This window comes from Rattus norvegicus, chromosome 3, assembly GCF_021556685.1.
Source record: "Rattus norvegicus strain SHRSP/BbbUtx chromosome 3, alternate assembly SHRSP_T2T, whole genome shotgun sequence".
NCBI classification, from domain to species: Eukaryota; Metazoa; Chordata; class Mammalia; order Rodentia; family Muridae; genus Rattus; species Rattus norvegicus.
The window spans coordinates 14,480,830-14,501,540 of NC_141536.1; the positions used below are offsets into that span (position 1 = coordinate 14,480,830).

General features: G+C 51.2%; 1 protein-coding gene across 33 annotated transcripts; it reads left to right on the top strand.

Moving 5' to 3' along the window:
- The first annotated feature begins 157 nt into the window (after window positions 1-157).
- Golga2 (golgin A2) lies at window positions 158-20,389 on the top strand. 33 transcript variants are annotated; one of them, XM_087654290.1, is made up of 27 exons: window positions 234-398; window positions 3,989-4,111; window positions 5,102-5,182; window positions 8,770-8,865; window positions 9,112-9,155; window positions 9,255-9,318; window positions 9,665-9,721; window positions 9,896-9,976; window positions 10,693-10,731; window positions 10,981-11,043; window positions 11,127-11,220; window positions 11,313-11,419; window positions 14,050-14,108; window positions 14,379-14,520; window positions 15,039-15,128; window positions 15,237-15,344; window positions 15,489-15,576; window positions 15,912-16,249; window positions 16,493-16,606; window positions 17,056-17,301; window positions 17,381-17,456; window positions 17,622-17,740; window positions 17,936-18,154; window positions 18,238-18,340; window positions 18,438-18,544; window positions 18,623-18,779; window positions 18,866-20,389. In XM_087654290.1, the coding sequence occupies exons 4-27, from the start codon at window positions 8,821-8,823 to the stop codon at window positions 19,078-19,080; spliced, it is 2,775 nt and encodes a 924-aa protein (XP_087510416.1). In that variant the 5' UTR covers window positions 234-398; window positions 3,989-4,111; window positions 5,102-5,182; window positions 8,770-8,820; the 3' UTR covers window positions 19,081-20,389.
- The last annotated feature ends 322 nt before the right edge of the window (window positions 20,390-20,711 follow it).

Below are 20,711 nucleotides of genomic sequence, written 5' to 3' on the forward strand. Positions count from 1 at the left end.
GCAGCTTTCGTCGTTAACTCCACCCGTCGCTCCCGCCTCGCGACAGCGTGACCACGCCTCCCTGTCAGTCATCATTCTCATCAACCAATGGGCTTGGAGAAGGTAGGTCACGCCGGGTTTCCGAGCGTCCTAGTGAAGCTCTGCACCCGCCTTCTCTGGCTCTTGTTGAGGAGTCGTAGCTGCCGGAAGCAGTTTCGCGGTGGCTGCCGGGATCGTGGTGATGTGGCCCCCCCGCTTCCCCCCTCCCCGCCCCGGGATGTCGGAAGAAACCAGGCAGAGCAAATTGGCTGCGGCCAAGAAAAAGGTAAAGCGCTCCGGGTCGCGGCCCCTTGACCCCACCCGAGCTCCTCCAACAGCAGGACTATGAATAGAGTCCGAGCCTTTCCCGAGACACACAGGTAGAGAACCCTTCAGCTCCCTGGGTTCCCCCCAGCGAAGTCTTCTCAGCCAGCCCCGCCCCCTCAGCAACCCAGCCCCCGCCCTCTCAGTCGCCCCTAGGTGACTTTGGTCAGTGACACAGGGTCTCAGCCCTTGACTCGGGACGCTCCAGTCCAGACCTCTCTGGGCACCTGCCTCCAAGGACCTGGGTCCTGGCCCTGTAGGCGACTCGGGCGTTGGTAGTATGGAGTGGAATGTAGTTACGTCACAGTCCCCCCCCCCCGAAACTGTCATTACTACTCCGAGTCGGATTTGGATTGCCCCACCTGCTCACCTGATGTTGATGCCCCCTTTCCTGTTTCTCTGGTGGAGAACTTAGTTCCACCTGGAAGGGAGCCCGAGTTTGGAATCTAGTGCGGAGGCGCTTTAGGTACCCACAGTCCCTTAACTTAGCATTAATGTGAGCACACAACACAGTTCAGTGTTCCTTGCTGACATGGAAGAATGGGTTTGGTTTGCATTTAGGTTATTTTTCAGTTTTCTGCTCTCTAGAGAGACTGTAATCTCTCTGGAGCAAAATGCATGTATAGTGTTGATCAGTTTCTTGGGGAACTGAACTTAACAGCTTGAAATTCAGCCAAATTGTCATTTCAAAACTGATGAGAGCCACAGGATGCGTGTGAGGCATCTCATGGGAAGCATCACTTTCCCATGTTTCTTCTGAGAGAAAAAACTGTAAAGGTTGGGCATGGCATTTTCTTAGATTTGTAAAGACTTCTCTCTGAGATGACGCTTAGGCCCTTTCTGGTCCCATGTTCACTAAAGCTTTGCCTTCGTGGCTTCTGCCCTTCTGTCACATTGTAAAGTTTAGGAAGTAAACTTTAGGAAGCACGTTTAGGAAGTACTGCTGTGTGTCTTTAATATGTGTTGATAAAACGGCCCCAGTGGGGTTAGGAGTGCACTAAGTTGTTAGGTGTTTATCAGGACTCAGCTCAGTTGGCAAGAGTGCTTGCCTACCATGTATGAGGCTCTGGCTTGGATCCTGGCATGGCATTAACTGGGCAGAGCAATACATGCCTATATTTCCCTGACTCTGGAAGTAGAGGCAGAAGGATCAGGACTTCAAGGTTATTTTTTACTATATGTGGAATTTGATACCAGCTTGGTGTATGTAATATTTAATACTGGGTCTGGAGAGAAGGTTCAGCAGGTAAAAGCACTTGTTGCTCTTGCAGAGGACCTGGGCATAGCTCCCTTCACCTAGTATTGCTAACAACTGTCTCTAACTCCAGTTCTAGAGGTTGCATATTATGCCCTCTTCTGGCCAATTAGGTTACTGCATATGTACATGATGTACAGCCATATATGTAGGCAAAACAAACAACTACCCTCATACACATACAGTCTTTTTAAAATTAAACTTAATTTTGTGTTTGTTTTTGAGACAAGGTCTATGTATTCCTGGCTGGCCCTGAACTCAGATCTGCCTGCCTCTGCCTGCCTAGTACTGGGTAAAAGGTATAGGCCACTATGCCCAGCAATCCTGTTTTGTTTCGTTTTGTTTTGAAGGGAAGCTGTGTATATATGGCTTAGTAGTAGAATTCTGGCCTCTCATACATAAAACTCCAGGTTCAATCCCCAGCACAACAACAACAACAGCAACAACAACAACAACAGCAACAACAAAACAACAAAAACCATTAACATGAGGTTTTATTGACAGTACTTTGGCTTTTGACAGGGAGATGGCTCATTGGGTAAAGAAGTTCAACACAAGCAGGAGGACCTGAATTTCTAGATTCCATATAAAACCAGACATGGCAGCATGAATCTGTAAGCTCAGATGTTCTCTAGCTAACTATATGGTGAAGACAGAATTATAGAAACTGAGAGGCCATCTTGCCTGGTGTGTGTGCTAACGAGAGAGTTCTCTGAGAGTGGGAAAGAGGAAGCAACACTGAGGCTGTCCTCTGACATTGTTGTATGTACCATGACATGCCTATGTACTCTCTCTCACAGCATATACACATACATGTGTCCTCTGACATTCTTGTGTACACCATAACATACCCATGCACCCTGTCTCCTAGTATACGAACATCCATGTGCACACACACACACACACACACACACACACACACACACACGTATATGTTTTAAAGACAGGGTATTTGAGTATTATTTTCAGCACCCACATGATAGTTTACAATCTTATGTGATTCCAGTTCCAAGGGTTCTGACATCCTCTTCTGACCTCTCTGTGCACCAGGTATACATGAAGTGCACATAAGTGAATATGGGCAAACTCTTGTGCACATAAAACATACTCAAAAGTAAGTAAGAATAAAGACAGGGTCTTCCTTTATCCTGGGTTAACCTGGAACTTGCTGTGTAGACTGGGCTATCCTTATCTTATCACAGAGGTCCACCTGCCTCTGCTTTGAGGACTGAGACTAAAGGTGTGTGCCACCATGCCAGCAAGAGAAAATGTTCTGAAAAGAGGAGTGGGATTTAAGAACCAGGTTATAAGGGTTGGGGATTTAGCTCAGTGGTAGAGCGCTTGCCTAGCAAGCGCAAGGCCCTGGGTTCGGTCCCCAGCTCCGAAAAAAAAAGGAAAAAAAAAAAAAGAACCAGGTTATAGTTATTGTCTACTGGTTCATGCATTTGCTTGTTGTCTCTGGGGATCACTGTGGAGCCCTGGCTGCTGTGGAGCCCAGGCTGGCTTCCCTCTCATGCCTCTTGCCTCTCCCAGAAGTTGGGATTATAGATAAGTGACTGTACACCCAGCTAGTTCCTGCCTACTCAGTGTTTACTCTCTGAGCTCTACCCTTGGGAGCTGTAAACCCCAGAGCAGGTTATCAGAAGACTGGGTTTGGATTCTGTGTTTGCCTCTGTGTGTATGTGTGTATGGGCATGGGTATATGTTGCTGGATGGAACTTAGGGCCTCTTGAATGCTAGGCAAGGATTCCACTGAGCTACATTCCCAACCCAATTAATGCCATTGCCTCTGCCATTAAGAGGTCATTACAATAGCTTGTAGAATCTTGGTACCATTCCATGACATGAGACTTACGTATGTAAGAGTATTTTTATAAGGGACTGGAGAGATGGCTCATCAAGTAAGAGCACTGAGTGTTCTTCCAGAGGACCCGGGTACAATTCCCAGCACCTACATGGCAGATCACAACTGCCTGTAACTCCCAAGATCTAACTAACACCCTCACACAGACATACATGCAGGCAAAACACCAGTGTACATTAAAAAAAAAGTCTTTTATAAAAATAGCATCGGAAGGAACCAGGCATAAACTGTTACACTGTGTAGAATACTTGCCTAACTTGCACAGGGCCCTAGGCCTGGTCTCCAGGACTGTATAAACCAGGTATGGTGGCATACACTTGAAATCCTGGTGCTTTTAGAGGTTCAGACAGCAAGATCAGATGTTCAAAGTCATCCTCATTCACAGAATGTGTTAGCACCCAGCCGGGGCTACTTGAGACTCTGCATACAAAACACCAAGCCAAAAACTCACTAAACTGGAGAGCTGGAGTAGAGGCTGTGAGTGTGGGGCAAACGGCTTTGATTTCTTTCTGTTCTCTTTTCCACAGCTGAGAGAGTATCAGCAGAAGAACAGCCCGGGTGTCCCTGCAGGAGCAAAGAAGAAGAAAAAGATTAAAAATGGCCATAGTCCAGAGAGAACCTCTGCCAGTGATTGTCAGTCAGCAGAGAATGTGAGTCTTGGCCAGCAGATTCCTGAGGAATGGGGTGGGGGGAGAAGGGAGAAGGCTGTGGTTCAGGTAATGTCAGGTGCTGCTAAAATTTCTGGTTTGAGGGCTGGAGCCTAGTTCAGTGGTGATGGACTAGGGCTCGCTTGCCTTGCAAGGGACCCTGGATTTTATCTCAGCACAGAAAAATAAAATCTGAGTGTGGATTCTGTCTCTCCATTGTACAATAAGTCTTAGGGCAAGTGGTTTAAAGTCTTCAGACGTCTTTTTACATATCTGTACAATAGCAACAATGTTTTAATGTGTAAGTTTATTGTGATTGTTTTCGGGTTAACTCCCCTAGTGGAGGGTCTGCTGTGGAGTTAACAGTGAGCCAACAATAGGTACTGCTTGGGTTTCTTGGTTTGGGGTAGAAACCAGAGGGAACATCATTGTTCTCAGGCTTCTGAAAAGAGCCATTAGGAAGAGATCTGTGTGTTCAGTCCATCGTTGTCATGAGCTTGCTGGGTTGCCTCAGGAAAGTCTCCACACACACTCAGTTCCTTCATCTGACAGGATGATGGTGTATTGGCTTATTGTCTTACAGATTCTCTTTAGCTGTACCTTATAGTGTACAAGTGAAGTCTTATTTGGGAGTCTGGTTTTAAGGTGGACATGGGACTGGGGCCTTTGCAGATTGCTCCATGCAATCCTGGGTCTGTGGAACAGGTCTGGTGTATGTTGAGTCGCTGCCTTGATCAGGTGTAGTCACTGCATCCCCTGGGGACTCTTGCTCACTCTGAGGGCTGCCTCTGACAAGGCAGCAGCTGGCTGCTTGGAAGGTTGGCACAGGCCTGGGTGCTGATCTGTGCTCCTGAGTATTCCATCTCCCTGACTGTTTCTCTTCTTGCCCTGACTTGCTTCCCTGTCCCTCCCTCCCCTCTCTTTCTCATCTCTTTTCTTCCCACCTGCATCCCATCTTACCCCCCTCCCCTTTTCCCTTCTCGCCTGCTGTAGATTCAGGACATTCTGAAGGTGTTGGTGTCCGACCTTAACCGTTCCAATGGGGTCTCGCTCCCCCCATTAGACAAGAGGAAGGTGAGGCAGTGCCGAGACTCCCTCTGGCTTGCTCTTCCAGCCATGCATGCCACAGAGGCCTCCCTGCTGTGGGGGACCCTCTGCCACTGGCTTACTGTGTGTTGCCTCAGTTAACCATCAGCCCCTATGTCTGCTTTTTCAACTGCTCGCTTGATTGGGTTTTTTCCTTTCCCTTTATCATTTCTCATTTAGAGAATATGAGACCCACCTTGAAAGTTAAAGCTAATTGGGGAAACAGCTTTTGGTTCAGATGAGTGAGACTAGAGTTTATGAATGCCTGGCAGGGCACTGTCAGACTGGGACAGATGGGACACAAACATACCTTCAGATCTTGCCCTCTGGGCATCCGTCTCTAAAAAGCTAGACCATTGAAGTTTGTGCTTCTTTTTTATGAACTCATTTTGATTTGAAACAGGAACATGAGGTTATGAGAAAGTAAATTTATAGTATAGTTTCTGGGATTAAGACTTTTTTTTTTTTTTTCGGAGCTGGGGACCAAACCCAGGGCCTTGCGCTTCCTAGGTAAGCGCTCTACCACTGAGCTAAATCCCCAGCCCCGATTAAGACTTTTTTAAGAAACCCTCAACAGGGGTTGGGGATTTAGCAAGCGCAAGGCCCTGGGTTCCGTCCCCAGCTCCGAAAAAAGAAAAGAAAAAAAAAAAAAAGAAACCCTCAACAGGCAGTGGTGGCACATGTCTGTATTCCCCAATACTCTGAAGGCATAGAGGCAGGCAGATCTCTGAGTCTAGGAGGGCGTGGCCATGTCTGGTCTACAAAGTGAGTTCTAGGATGTCCAGGGCTACACAGAGAAACCCTGTCTTGAAAAGCAAAATGAGGGGTTGGGGATTTAGCTCAGTGGTAGAGCTCTTGCCTAGGAAGCGCAAGGCCCTGGGTTCGGTCCCCAGCTCCGGAAAAAAAGAATTAAAAAAAAAAAAAAGAAAGAAAGAAAAGCAAAATGAAAAGAAACTGTGAAAGTGTAAAGTTAACTGACAAATAAGTGAGTGACCAGGAGAAGCTGTTCTCAGTCTCTCTGAAAACTCAGTGGGTTCCTGATAGGAAGGGCACTTCCTAAACAGTGGCAGAAGTAGATGCGCAGTCCAGGTGCAGTAGAACGTGCCTATGAGCCCAGCACTGCGGACACTGAGACGAGGATGGGAAGCCCATCCTACACAGTGAGAGCCCGTCCGGAACCAATACCAATACCAGACTAAATGCACAGGACAAGAGTTACGCGGCCTCCAGGATGTCTAATGTAGCCACAGGAAAGTTGGTTCCCAGTGGACTCAAGGCTGGAGAAGGGGCGTTTGCAGCTACTTTGACAATGAAAGATGGGTCATGATCATACACACGGAGAGCTGAGGAGCAGAGAGCTGACAGGCGGAAGGGCACTTTTCAGAGACTCAGCATCCACGTGTGACAGGACCTGTGTTCACAGGGCTTAGAGCTGGCTTCCTGGATATAACCTAGTTCTTCAGTTAACATGTTAGGGGACATCCACCAAACAAAAGGAGCAGGCTTCTGTCCAACTGAAGGGGTGGCCTGAGCCAAGGCCACATCCTGTGGGGCTGAGGATGGGCGGGGTGAGGACTCGCAGGCTGGCATTGGGCTGTTTTCAGCCAACAGAGCTGATCCTGCCAGGTGTGGTCGGCTCAGGTGCTGTGCCTCCGTGCTCAGCTCAGACGTGGCACATTGTGCGTGTGGGAGTTGGGGGCACAGAGTTGGCATTTGTTGTGCTAAGGAGTCAGTCACACAGAGCTGGGGCTTCAGTTTCCCCTTTGGGAAATACTGACCAGAGCACCTAGCCCCTCTGTTTAGGAAGTGAAGACTTTTCATGTGTTTATGAAAACTTTCTTGAACCATAACTGACTTTCTACTCCAGGGATAAAGGAAATTGGCATCTTCTGAGTAGAAATAAAACAGGAAGTTATGGAAAAATAAAAATAGTTTCTGATGGGATGGGGTATTTTGAGGAGAGTGAAAACTTTGTAAGCACTCCATGCTTAGCTCTAAGACTTAAAATTGGGGAGTTACATGGTTCCTCACAAAGCAATTGAAAGTCTCCCAACAGTGCGTGGTGTCCCATCTTTATAATCCCTGCTTTTGGGAGGCAGAGGCAGAAAGGAGGTCTCTAGTTTGAGGTCAGCCTGGGCTCTATAGCAAGTTTGAGGCAAGCATGAACTTCAGAGAGACCCTGTTTCAAAACCTAAGACAAAAACCAAAAGGTACTCAGACAAATATTTTTATCTATTTTGTGCCTCTGTGAATGTTGCCAGGCTTAGAGATGTGTGTTACTAAGATGCTACAAGGGACCCAAAGCCTAGAAGGGTCTGTTGCTGGGAATGTCACACCTCCAGACTATCTCAGGTGTGGCCAGCTGCCACTGAGTCCCTGGTCTTACCTGTTAGACTCAACTGTAGACATTGTCAAGGCAACACCTAAGTGTGATTCAGAACTGACAGTCACATGTGTTACAGGGACGTTAGTCACAGTAAACCTGAAGAGAATGAAGTTCACACTTGAGTTCTCAGACGTCCTTTCTCACTTACTCAAAGGAGGAAATTTGGTTAGCATCTCCAGAGGCTGAGACTGAAGGCTTCAGAAAGCAAGCAGCCATTTCTTTGGAGAAAGGAATGGCCACTTCCTCCCAGAGCAGCCTTGCTGGATAGGCCTGGAATTTTTGTCCCTCTCCTTTTGTCTTCCCATCCTTTGCCTATTTGGATTGTTGGACCTGAGAAGACCTCTAAGCCAGAGACATAGTCTAAGAGTGAGGCCTGAACTACCAGGCCTAGGGGTGTGCGCACACCTTTAATCTAGCACCTGGGAGGCAAAGGCAGGCACAGCTCTGTGAGTGCAAGGCCTTCCTGGTCTACAGGGTGAGTTCCAGGACAGCAAGGGCTACATAGTGAGCCCCTGTCTCAGAAAATAAAACAAACAAGTGAGGCCTGAGCCTGAGGAGGAGCTGGGTACAGCTGGTCAAGCAGATAGTTCCTGCCAGGGAAGTGGGGAGACTTCTACAAGCTGCCATATAGGAAATCCTAGGATTGGTCCCTGGCTGCTTTTCCTAGGAAGCTTACATGATCTTCTAGATACTTCAAGCCAAAGGGCAGCCATTGTTCTCTACTTTACTCAGTTGTTTCTGAATCGACAAACACAGCCAGTGCATGGGTCTGGGAGGAGGGAAGGCAGGAAAGCAAGAGGAGAGGGAGAATGGTTATGTTGACCCTGATGATGAGTCCATCCCAGGAGCAAGACCTATAGTCAGGGGCCGTTAGCTCTCTGCCTCCTGCACTTGGCACTTTGTCTACCTGCTGTGGCTGCCACAGGTCAGAGCTCCATAGGGAACTAGGTCCTTGTGTATTCAGGAAGGAGCCCCTGCAGCCCCTGCTTTGAGCTCTGGCCCTTCAGAATGCTACTAAGTAGCCTGAGACCTGGGCATGTCTTGTCTGTACCCCAGTAGCTCCCAGCATGTGCAACTGTCCTGTGCCTGCCGCTGTGCTACCCTGCTTGCCCCATCACCTCGTGTCCGTGGCATTGAGGCCCTTCTCTCCTGCATGGTCTTCTAACCATCCTGCTCTGTTCTATGACAGGTGCCCACAGACCACACTGCTCCTGCACCACCAAGTACTGCTGCTGCCACTATGTTTCTTGGTGTCGTCCCTTCCCCCGATGCTGATCTCATTCAGGTTTGTCTTTTCTTCACTTTGCCTGACACTCTCCTGTCTGCTTCCTGAAGGACTCCCAAAGTTCTTTGAACTCTTTCTCTCTTCAGATAGCTTGGTCCAGGTGCTGCTCCGGGAGCCTGGCATGGGGAGGCCAAGCTGGGGAAGGCTTGGGAAGATGGGTGTTGAGATGAATTTGGCTCATGGTGTCCCTGTGTGACAGTAAGCAGAAGCTGAATAATGTTACCTTGTTTCTTTCTACCCACACAGAGCCACGATGCTGGCAATTGCTCTAACCTCATGGAGGAGACCAAGTAAGTGTTCCCTACTGAGGGAGTCAGGGCAGGCCTCTGCCCATGAGCCCTGTTTCCATCAAACTACCTGCACCCCTGATCTTATGTCTCCTCCCTTAGGACTTTCTCATCGACTGAGAGTCTGCGACAACTTTCTCAACAGCTCAATGGCCTTGTGTCTGAGGTACCACAGGACTGGGGTCCAGAGAGAAGGTAGAGAGGAAAGGAAGGCACAGTAGAAAACGAGGCAGGGATTCCCGAGCGGCTCTTGTCATGCTTGGAGAAGACCTGGATTTGGACCTCGATGGGCAATGTGATTTTATCCTGTTTATCCTGGTGTGGAAAGTTCGAGGTGACAGCTGTTGAGCAGCGGGGTTGAGCCATGGGGGTTTAGGGGCCATGAGGAGTGGCACAAGAGGGTGTGAGTGAACAGGAAAGCAGACTCTGCTAGTTGAGGGGGAATAGGAGGCTGCAGGGATTAGACAGTGAGGGTCACAGAGCATCTCCATGAGAGGTATTGTCTCTCCTAGTCTACATCCTACATCAACGGGGAGGGCCTCACGTCTTCCAACATGAAGGAACTGGAGGTAAGTGGCCTTGAATCATGGCCGAGCAACCCTTTACGCCAACCACCTATCTCCTCCTACAGGGACCTGGGTGCCCGCTGCCAGCTGAGACAGCCCACCACCCCCACCCCTAATGATGCTCTTTCTCCCTTTCCCCCATCCTTCCTCAACTCCTCCTCTCTGCATGCGCCTCAGAGCCGGTACCAAGAGCTAGCAGTAGCCCTGGACTCCAGCTATGTAACAAACAAACAACTCAGTAGCACGATAGAGGAATTGGTAAGAGTCAGCGGGGTCCCTGATTCTTGCTGCCAGTCCTGGGCTCCAGTTTCCCCTTTGGGCTCTGAAGAAAGGGACTAGGGGGCCCCTGGGACCAAGGGGGAATGGAAAACCTAGGGGCTTCCGTCTTAGCTGGAGGCAGCCAGAGCATAGAGCATGCAGCATGGTTCCTGTTGCTCTCCTCTCTGCACTCCAGACTCCCTCCTGAGTCTGCGCCCTCCCAGTCCTGAGCTTGGTGCCTCCAGCAGAAGAGAACACAAACCCAGTTGGTTGTCGGGAGCCCTGGTCCTGTTGGCTTAGCTCCTAATTTGCTCTTTGATTTTGGCCACACCACTCCCTGCATTTGAGTTTCTTGTTGAGGCAGAATTGGAGGGTGTCAGAGAGGTCTGTCCACTCTTAAGAGGTCACTGAATCATCAGAAACAAGTGCTCTCCCATTCCGCTCTTGGCTGTACCCACAAGACACGCTCAGTTTTAATTCGACACACTCCGCCAAGTCATCTTCCTCAAACCTGTCTCTAGAGTTACTGTCCTTTAATGTGAACCCAGTTACATAGTTGTGAGGGAGAGGCAGCCAGAATACCCTGGGAGCTTGAGGAGAGTCAGTTCATGTACCTGTGTGGGTCTGAGTACCTTCTTCAAATCCATCTTCCTGCTTGGTCTGGGGTGTCGTTAAAGGGGCCAGTCTTAGTCAGTTTCCTTTGACTCTTCCCACAGAAGCAACAGAACCAAGACACTCTGGATCAACTGGAAAAAGTAATGTGATTTCTCTGTTTCTCTGTTTCTCCTTTCATGGCTGATGAGGGTGGGGGAGGCCTCCGAGTTGCAGGTTTACTTCTATCCAGGAGAAGACACACCTCACAGGGTGTTCCCCATGGGATCCTTGATAACCTGGCCTCATGGTGGGCCTGTCCTGGGCCACTGGTGTCTTTGTCTTTCTGGGGGGCTCGTCCCTTGGGCCACTGCTGCCTCCCCACTAAGAGGTGCACTTCCTTGTGCCTGCAGGAGAAGAAGGATTATCAGCAGAAGCTGGCAAAGGAGCAGGGTGCCCTCAGGGAACAACTGCAGGTGAGAGGTCTGGGCAGTGTCCCCGAGCCCTCTGGAGAGCGCGTTTCTCCTGACTCTCAGCACTTGTGGCCTTTTCTCCAAAGGTTCACATTCAGACCATAGGCATCCTGGTGTCTGAGAAGGCAGAATTACAGACAGCTCTGGCCCACACTCAGCAAGCAGCTAGGCAGAAAGCAGGTAGGACCTGGGCACCCTTGAGCCTTGTCCTGATGCCGTAGCAGGCCAGAGGGAGGGTCCCTGGGGCTGCATCTAGACCTCTCTTGTTCCAGGAGAGTCGGAGGATCTTGCCAGCCGTCTACAGTCCTCCCGACAGCGTGTGGGAGAGCTGGAGCGGACGTTGTCTACTGTGTCGACGCAGCAGAAACAGGCAGACAGGGTAAGACGGGCCACTTCTCTGCTAGATGGACAGAGAGCTTAAAGGACTTTTCTGCATGGTCCCGTGTCTTGCTGCCGACAATTCCGCATGCACCACACCTTTTCTTGCTGCTTTTGTTAAGTGGTTTGTAGACACAACCTGATGGATGACCCCTCTGCTAGGTAACTGGGGACTGGACAAGCAAGCACTGAATGCCACACCTAGAGGCAGGTGCCCGTGTGACCCTGCTGGTTGTGTGTGGCCTTGACCAAGTGCTAAGAGATGGGATGGGCGCTTGTCTGTGAAAGTACAGATCTTAACATGTACCATTTGTAGAAGGAGGAGAATGTGTGTGTGCAGTGTATGTAAGCCATGTGGGAGAGAATTGATAAACTCAGGGTTGGGAAAGGGTGACTGTAAATGGACCATCTGTTCAGAGGAGAGCAGGATTCAGATAGAAGTTAAGTAGGAGAAGGAGCCTCTTCCTCTGTGCAGCCCCAGGGGAAAGGGCCTGGAGATTTAGACACCCCAGAATGTTCAAGTCTCAGCTCTGTCTGCCTAAGTAGTTTCAGGCCAGCACTGGGCCCTTGTGTACTGTTTCTGCCCAGTGCAGGTGATGGCAGCTGTCTAGATGCGTGTGAAGACGGGGTAGGGGATTATTAGCAGTGGTGCCTGGTGAAGGGCTCGGTGAACAATTTAACAACAGCCGTGTCCGAGAGTTCCCGGCCCAGTGTTAGCCCACTGTCATTTTATTAAAAAAATTCATAATCCTTCTACCTCACCATCCAGATGCTAAGATCACAGACTTTATCTCTGCCTGACTCATCCCTATGGAGTTTTTATAACTTGAAGGTTTATTTACTCGCGCGCGCATGCGCGCGCGCGCATGTGGGCGGGCGGGCAGGCGGGTGTGTGTGTGTGTGTGTGTGTGTGTGTGTGTGTGTGTGTGTGTGTGTGTTGCCTTTATGTATATGCACCAAACACATGCCTGATGCCTGCAGAGGGCAGAAGGCACTTGGCTCCCCTGGGACTGACCTAGGATATCAGTGCTGGGCTCTCTCAGAAGAATAACCATCTGCCCCTTTACTGAGGTTTGTGTGTATGTGTGTGTTTTCTGTTTGTTGTTATTATGACAGGGTTTCTGCGTAGCCATGGATAGCTTGGAACCCGTAGAGATCCACTGACCTTTGCCTTCCAAAGGCTGGGGTTAAGGTGTGCACCAAACACTGCCTGTATTGTTGGTTTTGTCTTGTTTTTGTTTTTGTTTTTTGTTTGTTTGTTTGTTTGTTTGTTTGTTTGAGACAGGGTTTCTCTGTGAGCTTTGACTGTCCTGAACTAACTCTGTAGACCTGCCTGTTCTTGAACTCATAGGGATCTATCTACCTGCCTCTGCCACCGAAGCACTGGGACTAAGGTCTCTGCCACCATCCTGCTCATGAGTTCTTATTAAAAAGCAAAGCAGGGCTGGAGAGATGGCTCAGCGGTTAAAAGCACTGACTGCTCTTCCAGAGGTCCTGAGTTCAATTCCCAGCAACCACATGGTGGCTCACAACCATCTGTAATGGGATCCGATGCCCTCTTCTGGTGTGTCTGAAGAGAGTGACAGTGTACTCATATAAATAAAAACAAATAAATCTTAAAAAAAAAAAAACAAAACAAAGGAAAGGCAGTACTAGTGAGGTGGTGGTGGCCCACACCTTTGATATCAGCACTCTGGAGGCAGAGGCAGCGAATCTCTGCAAATTAAACAGCCTGCTGTATATAGAGAGACCCTGTCTCAAAAAGTAAAAAAAAAAAAGTAGTAGTATAAGTGGTAGTTGTAATAGTAACAGCAACAACAGGAGTGAGGCAGATGGAGTGGCACATACCTGTCACTTGGAAGAAAGAAGCAGGAAGAGGTGGGGTTAAAGGCCAGTTTCATCTTCATGAGACTGTGTTTCATAAAACCATGCGTCACTGGGCAAGGCGACACGTGTCTGTAATCTCAGCACTGGGGAGACTGAGACAGGAGGGTTCAAGGCCAGCTTGTAAATTCTAGGCTTACCTGGATCCCTCAGACTGTATTTAGGAAGAGAGAAAAAGGAGAGCTTTAAAAGAGAGCTAGTGTGTTGTTGGTCAGTCATAGAGCAATTGCCTGACCTATACACGGGCTTGAGTTTGATCCCAGCCTTGCAAAAATAATATATGATTAATTAAAAACAAAAGCAGAGCTAGAGAGATGGCAGGGTGAGCAAGAGCACTGGCTCTCCATCAGAAGAGTGTTCGATTCCCAGTAGCCACGTGGTGCTTCACAACTGTCTGTAACTCACGCTTGTGGAGCACAGACATATGTAGACAGAACACCACTCCGTATAAATAAGTAGAACAAAGCAACCCTGAAGACTGTGACCTCTGGTCCCAGCTACTGGAGAGGCTGAGCCCTCTCAGCCCAGGAGTTTGAAGCCATCTTAGATAACATAGTGTCACCCCATCTTAAAAACAAAACAAACGGACAGAATCACAAAGGAGACAGAAATGTAGAAATGCCTTGGGAAAATGCCAAGTGTGATTAGGAAGAGGAATTGTCACTGGAGAATATCACCAGGCCGTTGGTGTTGTGCCAGCGGCTGCTTCAGCCTTTCATGTCCAAACTCTGCTTTCTCTGTCTGCAGTACAACAAGGACCTAACCAAAGAGCGAGACGCCCTCAAGCTGGAGCTGTACAAGAATGGGTAAGAATGGGAAGGCGGCTGGGCTCTCTGCAGCCTCAGTGTGGAGAGTGGAGACTCAGCCCAGACAGGCTTGGGTTTGTGTAGAGCTGAGCTCTGGTCCCAGCCATGCTCCTGACTCATGGTGTGGTCCCAGGTAACTCAGTCTCTGAGGCCTGTCGCTTGTGACTCAGTGCTCTGTCCTGTGGTGCTGTGGCAGGACTCACACATCACTCTGAAATGGGCTCCTTTCTGTTCTTGATTCCTTCCTTTCCACCTTGCCACTGGCCCCAGCAAAAGTAATGAGGACCTGAGGCAGCAGAACTCAGAACTGGAAGAGAAACTTCGAGTCCTGGTGGCAGAGAAAGCAGCTGCACAGTTGGGGGCAGAGGAGCTGCAGAAGAAGTTAGAGATGTCAGAGCTGCTGCTGCAACAGGTGAGAGGTGCAGCCCTCACCCCTAAGGCCCAGGCACAAAGTCTGTGGCTCCTTGGGGGTGACCTGCGGCCAAGTATGGACAGTTTGGAACCTCCTCCTGTCCTGTGCTGATGCTGTTTACTAATTGCTCAGTGGAGCCCCCGCCACACCTGTGAATCAGAGTCTTAGTGAGGGTGATGTGGCTGTTGGATCCTTACTTTATTTATTTATATTATTGTTGAGACAGTCTTATCAGTAGCCCAGGGTGACCTGTAACTTACCAGGTAAGCCTTGAACTCATGGTAATCCTCCTACCGTAGCCTTCCAAGTGGGAGGTTGTAGGCATGAGCCACTAGGCCTGCTGAAATGCCAGCGTTCTGTTTCATTTAAATGGCCCAACAGGAGTCTGCTTAGCTTTTCCTGACACTTTCTCCTATGGCAATGACCCTGGGTTGTCATCCTAGCTCACACTCTTGTGGGGAGCACTGCAGCAGAACAGCATAGGCTCCCAGACCTAAGCCCTCCTTTCCCTCATGCAGTTCTCTAGCCAATCTGAGGCTTCTGGCAGTAATGAGCAGTTGCAACAGGCCATGGAGGAGCGGGCTCAGCTGGAGAGCCATGTTGGCCAGGTGAGGATCTGTGGGGGGAGGGGAAGGGCATGATCCCCCCTCCCCCCGCAATGGCCCTTGGTGAGGACCTGTGACAGCCCTTCATAACTCGTATATTGACTGATGCAGCTGATGGAGTCACTGAAACAGCTCCAGGTGGAGAGAGACCAGTATGCAGAGAACCTGAAAGGAGAGAGTGCCATGTGGCAGCAGAGGGTACAGCAGATGGCAGAGCAGGTGAGGCCTGGCCTCTGGAGTCTTCGCTCTTCCTGGGCATCAGTGTCGTGGAGCTGAGGGCTTAGGGGCTTCAGTTTTGCAGAGGTGGGACTGGGGATGGGTGGGCCTGGGATCTCCAGCACCCCCACCCTGTGCCTTGGGCAGGTGCACGCACTGAAGGAAGAGAAGGAGCAGAGAGAAAGTCAGGTACAAGAGCTGGAGGCCAGCTTGGCTGAACTCAGGAGTCAGATGGGTGAGTAGGGCAAGGGTGACCTGAGAGCAGGAGTGGGTCGAGGGGCCATGAAGGTGGCTTCCATTGCCCAGGGGGGCAGGTGGGTGTAAGGGCATTGTAATGGGGGCAAAGGGTCTCTGCCAGGACGAGGTGACAAGCCTTGTCATCTCTCTGAGCATGTGCCTTTCTGTGCAAAACAGGGTGGCATGCCTACTACTACACCTCAGCAGGTGACTGAGCATCCCAGATCTGTGCTAGAGTGGCTTGAAACACTTGCCTCATCTGAGACCCTGACAGAAAAGAAGCCAAGGCTTAGGGCAGGGAGCCTGACTCACAGTGCCTGCTTCCTTTCTCAGAGGAGCCACCACCTCCAGAGCCTCCAACTGGGCCTTCAGAGGCCGAAGAGCGGCTGCAGGGAGAGGTTGAGCAGCTGCAGAAGGAACTGGAGGGTCTGACGGGTCAGCTGCGGGCCCAGGTGCAGGACAATGAGAGCCTGAGCCACCTGAACCGGGAGCAGGAGGGACGGCTGCTGGAGCTGGAGCGCGAGGCCCAGCACTGGAGCGAGCAGGCAGAGGAGCGCAAGCAGATCCTGGAGAGCATGCAGAGTGACCGCACCACCATCAGCAGAGCGCTGTCACAGAATCGCGAGCTCAAGGAGCAGCTGGCTGAGCTGCAGAACGGCTTCGTCAGGCTGGTGCGGAGCCTGCAGGCCCTCCTTGCTTACAGGGAACACACTCACCCCTTTTGGTCAGCACCGGCAGAGGATGGGGTGCTGTCCGCCTCACGTTAGGTGGTAGTGGTGAAGGCACCCCACAATCCCGAGCCCTAGGGTGTGTGGGAATGATCCAGCAGCCTTCCCTACTCTGAGAGGGAGTACACATGCAATTCTGGGGACTCCAGCCACATTAGGTCCTACTGACTGTTGCTTTCTGTCCAGACAAATGAGAACATGGAGATTACCAGTGCGTTACAATCAGAGCAGCATGTCAAGAAAGAGCTGGCCAGGAAGCTGGGAGAGCTTCAGGAGAGGCTGGGAGAGCTGAAGGAGACGGTAAGGCCTACTACATGTGGTGTTGGCCACCAGACCTGGGGAGGGTGGGTGCAAGGCCCATCACAGATTAGCCACAGCCTGGAACAGGTATCCCTGGACTGCTCTCTATCCAGGAGCTGCCCTTTTATAGTCGTTGTCCTTTTATGCAGGGCTCTGGGTTCAGGCTGGATTCACACCCATGTGTTCAAGTGCTTCCCATCTCCAAACCTAGTCACTGAAGTTAAAAGATGAGTTTTCTCATAGAGGTGTTAAAGGTTTAATGAGAAAATGTACATAAAATAACGGGTACTAGTAGGTTTGTGCAGAACAGAATGGGTTAGTTCCATCTGCTTTTCCACTCTTGGGGCCTAAAGGAGTGAGAAAGGTGACTATGTGAGGCTGGGTACAAAGGCAGGCGCTCAGGCCGTGGCAGCCAGCACTGCCTGCCCTCAGCCCTAGCCTTCCTGCAGGTGGAGCTGAAGAGCCAAGAAGCACAGGGTCTGCAGGAGCAGCGAGACCAGTGCCTGTCCCACCTGCAGCAGTACGCTGCCGCCTACCAACAGCACTTGACAGCCTATGAGCAGCTGACCTCTGAGAAGGAGGCACTGCACAAGCAGCTTCTGCTGCAGACACAGCTCATGGACCAGTTGCAGCATGAGGAAGTTCAGGGCAAGATGGCAGCCGAGATGGCCCGCCAGGAGCTGCAGGAGGCACAGGTGAGGCAGCTGTTAAGACTGGGCCCAGGGGGAGGATCTGGCCACCTCTGTCCCTTCTCATTCTCTCCTGGCCCCTTAGGAGCGCCTAAAAGCTAGCAGCCAGGAGAACCAACAGCTCCAAGCCCAGCTGAGCCTCTTGGTCCTCCCTGGGGAAGGTAAGACCACCCAGGAGGAGAGGACTAGAGTTGATGTATTTGGAGCAGCTTTGATTGGGCATTTTCTAGTCACTGGCTGGTCCTAGGGTAGAGAGTGGGGATGCAGGGGTGGGGCTCTGAGCTCTCCTCCCCCAGCCCACTCTGTCTACCTGCTGGGATTATTAGAGGAGACAGCCTACAGCAACTGTCTGCCCCCAGGAGATATGGACCAGGAGGAGCAAGACGAGGAGGTTCCTCAGCCCAGTCTGACCATCCCAGAAGACCTTGTCAGTAGAGAGGCTATGGTGAGCTGGGCTCTGCTTGCCCTTCTCTTTTCTACCTCTGTGGTCCTTGGTTTCCTGCCCTCTGATTTCTTTTGATTACCACTTTGTGCTTGGGAGCCAGTGGTTAGTCTCCCATCTGGGAACTGGTGCTCCCTCTCTCCCTGCCCACTTTGCCCTGAATGTTTCCCTGAGAGGCACACCTCCCTCTGTGTGCAGGTGGCCTTCTGCAATGCAGCGATAGCCAGAGCTGAGGAAGAGCAGGCCCGACTCCGAGTGCAGCTGAGAGAGCAGAAGGCACGTTGCCGGAGCTTGGCTCACTTGGCAGCCCCAGTCCAAAGCAAGCTTGAAAAGGAGGCAGTGGTCCCCAGGGATATGGGTGACTCTGTATCTGAGGAGAGCAACCAGGCCCTACATGTAGCCATGGAGAAGCTGCAGGTGAGTTTGTCTGTTGGGGCTGGGAGGGAGGGGACCAGCCGGGGCTCCTGAGTCCCTGAGCCCTCTCTCTGTCTTGGCTCCAGAGCCGCTTCCTGGAGGTCATGCAGGAGAAAGTGGAGCTCAAGGAGCGGGTGGAGGAGCTTGAACATTGCTGTATCCAGCTTTCTGGGGAGACAGACACTATTGGTGAGGCAAGGCCCAGCCGAAGGCAGTGGGGCTATGCATGGGGCAGATGGGGAGCCATAGTGTCTGAGCCTTGCCCACCTGCCTGCCGTCCCCACAGGAGAGTACATTGCCCTCTACCAAAACCAGAGGGCAGTGCTGAAGGCTCGGCATTTGGAGAAGGAAGAGTATATCAGCCGGCTGGCTCAGGACAAGGAGGAGATGAAGGTAAGCTTCAGGCTTCTTCTTGTCCAGGCCCTGGCAAGTCTGGGCTGGGAGGTTCAAGTCGAGCTCCTTTTTCTCCAGGTAAAACTGCTAGAGCTTCAGGAGCTGGTGTTGAGGCTTGTGAACGAGCGCAATGAATGGCAGGGCAAGTTCCTGGCCGTGTCTCAGAACCCTGCTGATGTGCCTGCCCCAGTGCCCACAGGCTCCCAGGAATTTGGCGCTGCTGACCAGCAAGGTGGTGAGTAGAGCTGCTGTCTTGGGCAGGCAGAAAGCGGAGGGTTCCCATGACGTGCAGAGCCATGATTTCCTCCCCTTTCTCTAAAGACCTCAGGGAGGTGAGCCTGGCTGACGATACAGAGCCTGCACAAGGAGAGGCAGGGGTACCCGCTCCCCAGGAGAACCCCACTGCACAACAGATCATGCAGCTGCTGCGTGAGATCCAGAACCCCCAGGAGCGCCCAGGCCTGGGTAGCAACCCTTGCATCCCCTTTTTCTACCGTGCGGATGAGAACGACGAGGTGAAAATCATGGTTATATAAGAGACTTTCGGCCAAAGCCTCACCAAGGGCAGCCAGAAGTTCTGCCCACCCCACCCCCTTCCCCAGCCACCCTATCCTTAATAATAAGGTCAGACCCCGCCCTCCAGGGGCTGGGGAAGTAGCTCAGTTGGTAGAGTGCTTGCCTGCCATGCACATAGCCCTGGGTCCCCAGCGCCCCTGAAAAGGCTGATACCTGTAATTTGAGTGCTTGGGAAGTGGAGGTGGGAGAATGGGCCATCCTCATCTACCTAGTGAGTTTGAGGCCACACTGGGCTACATGAGACCCTGTCTGAAAAACCAAAAGATCGGACTCCTATATTAATGGGAGATACAAACTGGTACAGGTCTGCCTTTTAGCCAGGGCAGTTTTACCTTGTAAACTCCTGGTAGGGAAAGAGCACCAGAGACTCAGTGATTGAGCAGACTGTGCTGGGTGGCCTGGGGACTTTCTCACCAAGGAGGGCCTCAGTCCTTGCTCGGGCAGGCCACTGGGGCAGAACAGTCTGGCAGCCTTCTCATGACCAGGAGCAGCATGGGCTGGTGGATCGGCCTAGCATTCAGCAGGGCTCAGGATTTTTCACCATCTCAGTCGTTTCCACCCTCCTTTCCCTCCCCAACCCCATTTTATATTCATTGTCTTCATATAGTGTCTTACATAGCCCGGGCTAACCCTGAACTCACTACAGATTGAGCTGATCCCCTGCCTTACCGCTGTGCCTGGAGGTTGGCAGTGCTAAGCAGGCACTCTACCAAGTGACTTATCCCCAGCACTACCCGCCCTTTCCCTTTGTGTGGTGATGCTCGGGGTGGAACCCAGGGCACAGCACGTCCCCAGACCAAATCCCATCTTCTTAGAGGCACTTTAGGGCAGTGGGGCTGGCAGCGTTTCATGGGTCCCCGGGCAGTTGGGCTCACTGCCTCAGGAAGGCATCCCACTTAGGAGGGCTTCCATCTCTGTGAGGCACTTTGTGACAGGGAAAGTGGGTACCATTCTCTCAGGCCTTATGACAATTGGGGTAACTATGCCAAGCAGGACAGAGGCTGCTGGGGCGGGGTGGGCTTCCCCTCCCCCGGTGTACATATTGTACCTGTGTACTATTTTGTATATTCCGGGGTAGGGACACCCCTGTATCATAGTGGAGGTTGGAGCTGGCAAGTGGGACAGAGCTTCTAATAATCATTTGGGCTGGGAAACTTATTTATTGGTAGTGTTAGGTCAGGACAGGAGGCGGAGACGTGGTTGTGGCACCTGCAATGCAGCTCCTCTTTATTTTGCTTTTTACTTGGGAAATAAATGGATTTAGCCATACTGCTGGGCCCAGGGTGCTTGTTATTGGTTCTGGGGTTGGCCTCAGGCTGGCACCAATCAGGGACTGTGTCCTGCCTGGAGAGAGCAGGCTTCTGGCCTGTGTGGAGCCCAAGGTCTGAAGTGCCTGCAGGACAGACTGACACCATCACCTGTGCAGTGCTTATGGCAGCCTAGGGATCCCAGGGGACTACAGGGCTTCCTTACTGAGTGACAGAATCAAGCCTGACTTACATAGTGGAACTCAGGGTCCTTCGGGTGCTGACTTCCAGGCCAGGCCTTTCACATTCCAATCCCTTCTCCCCTAGCTGGTCCATATGTGGGG

What these genes read in the sequence shown, in the direction of transcription:
- Golga2 (XM_087654272.1), top strand. Translation starts at nt 257, where the DNA reads ATGTCGGAAGAAACCAGGCAGAGCAAATTGGCTGCGGCCAAGAAAAAG. An exon ending in AACCTCATGGAGGAGACCAA is followed by an intron (nt 9,156 to 9,254) that starts GTAAGTGTTCCC and finishes CTCCTCCCTTAG; the next exon opens with GACTTTCTCATCGACTGAGA. An exon ending in CGCTGCTGACCAGCAAGGTG is followed by an intron (nt 18,780 to 18,865) that starts GTGAGTAGAGCT and finishes CTTTCTCTAAAG; the next exon opens with ACCTCAGGGAGGTGAGCCTG.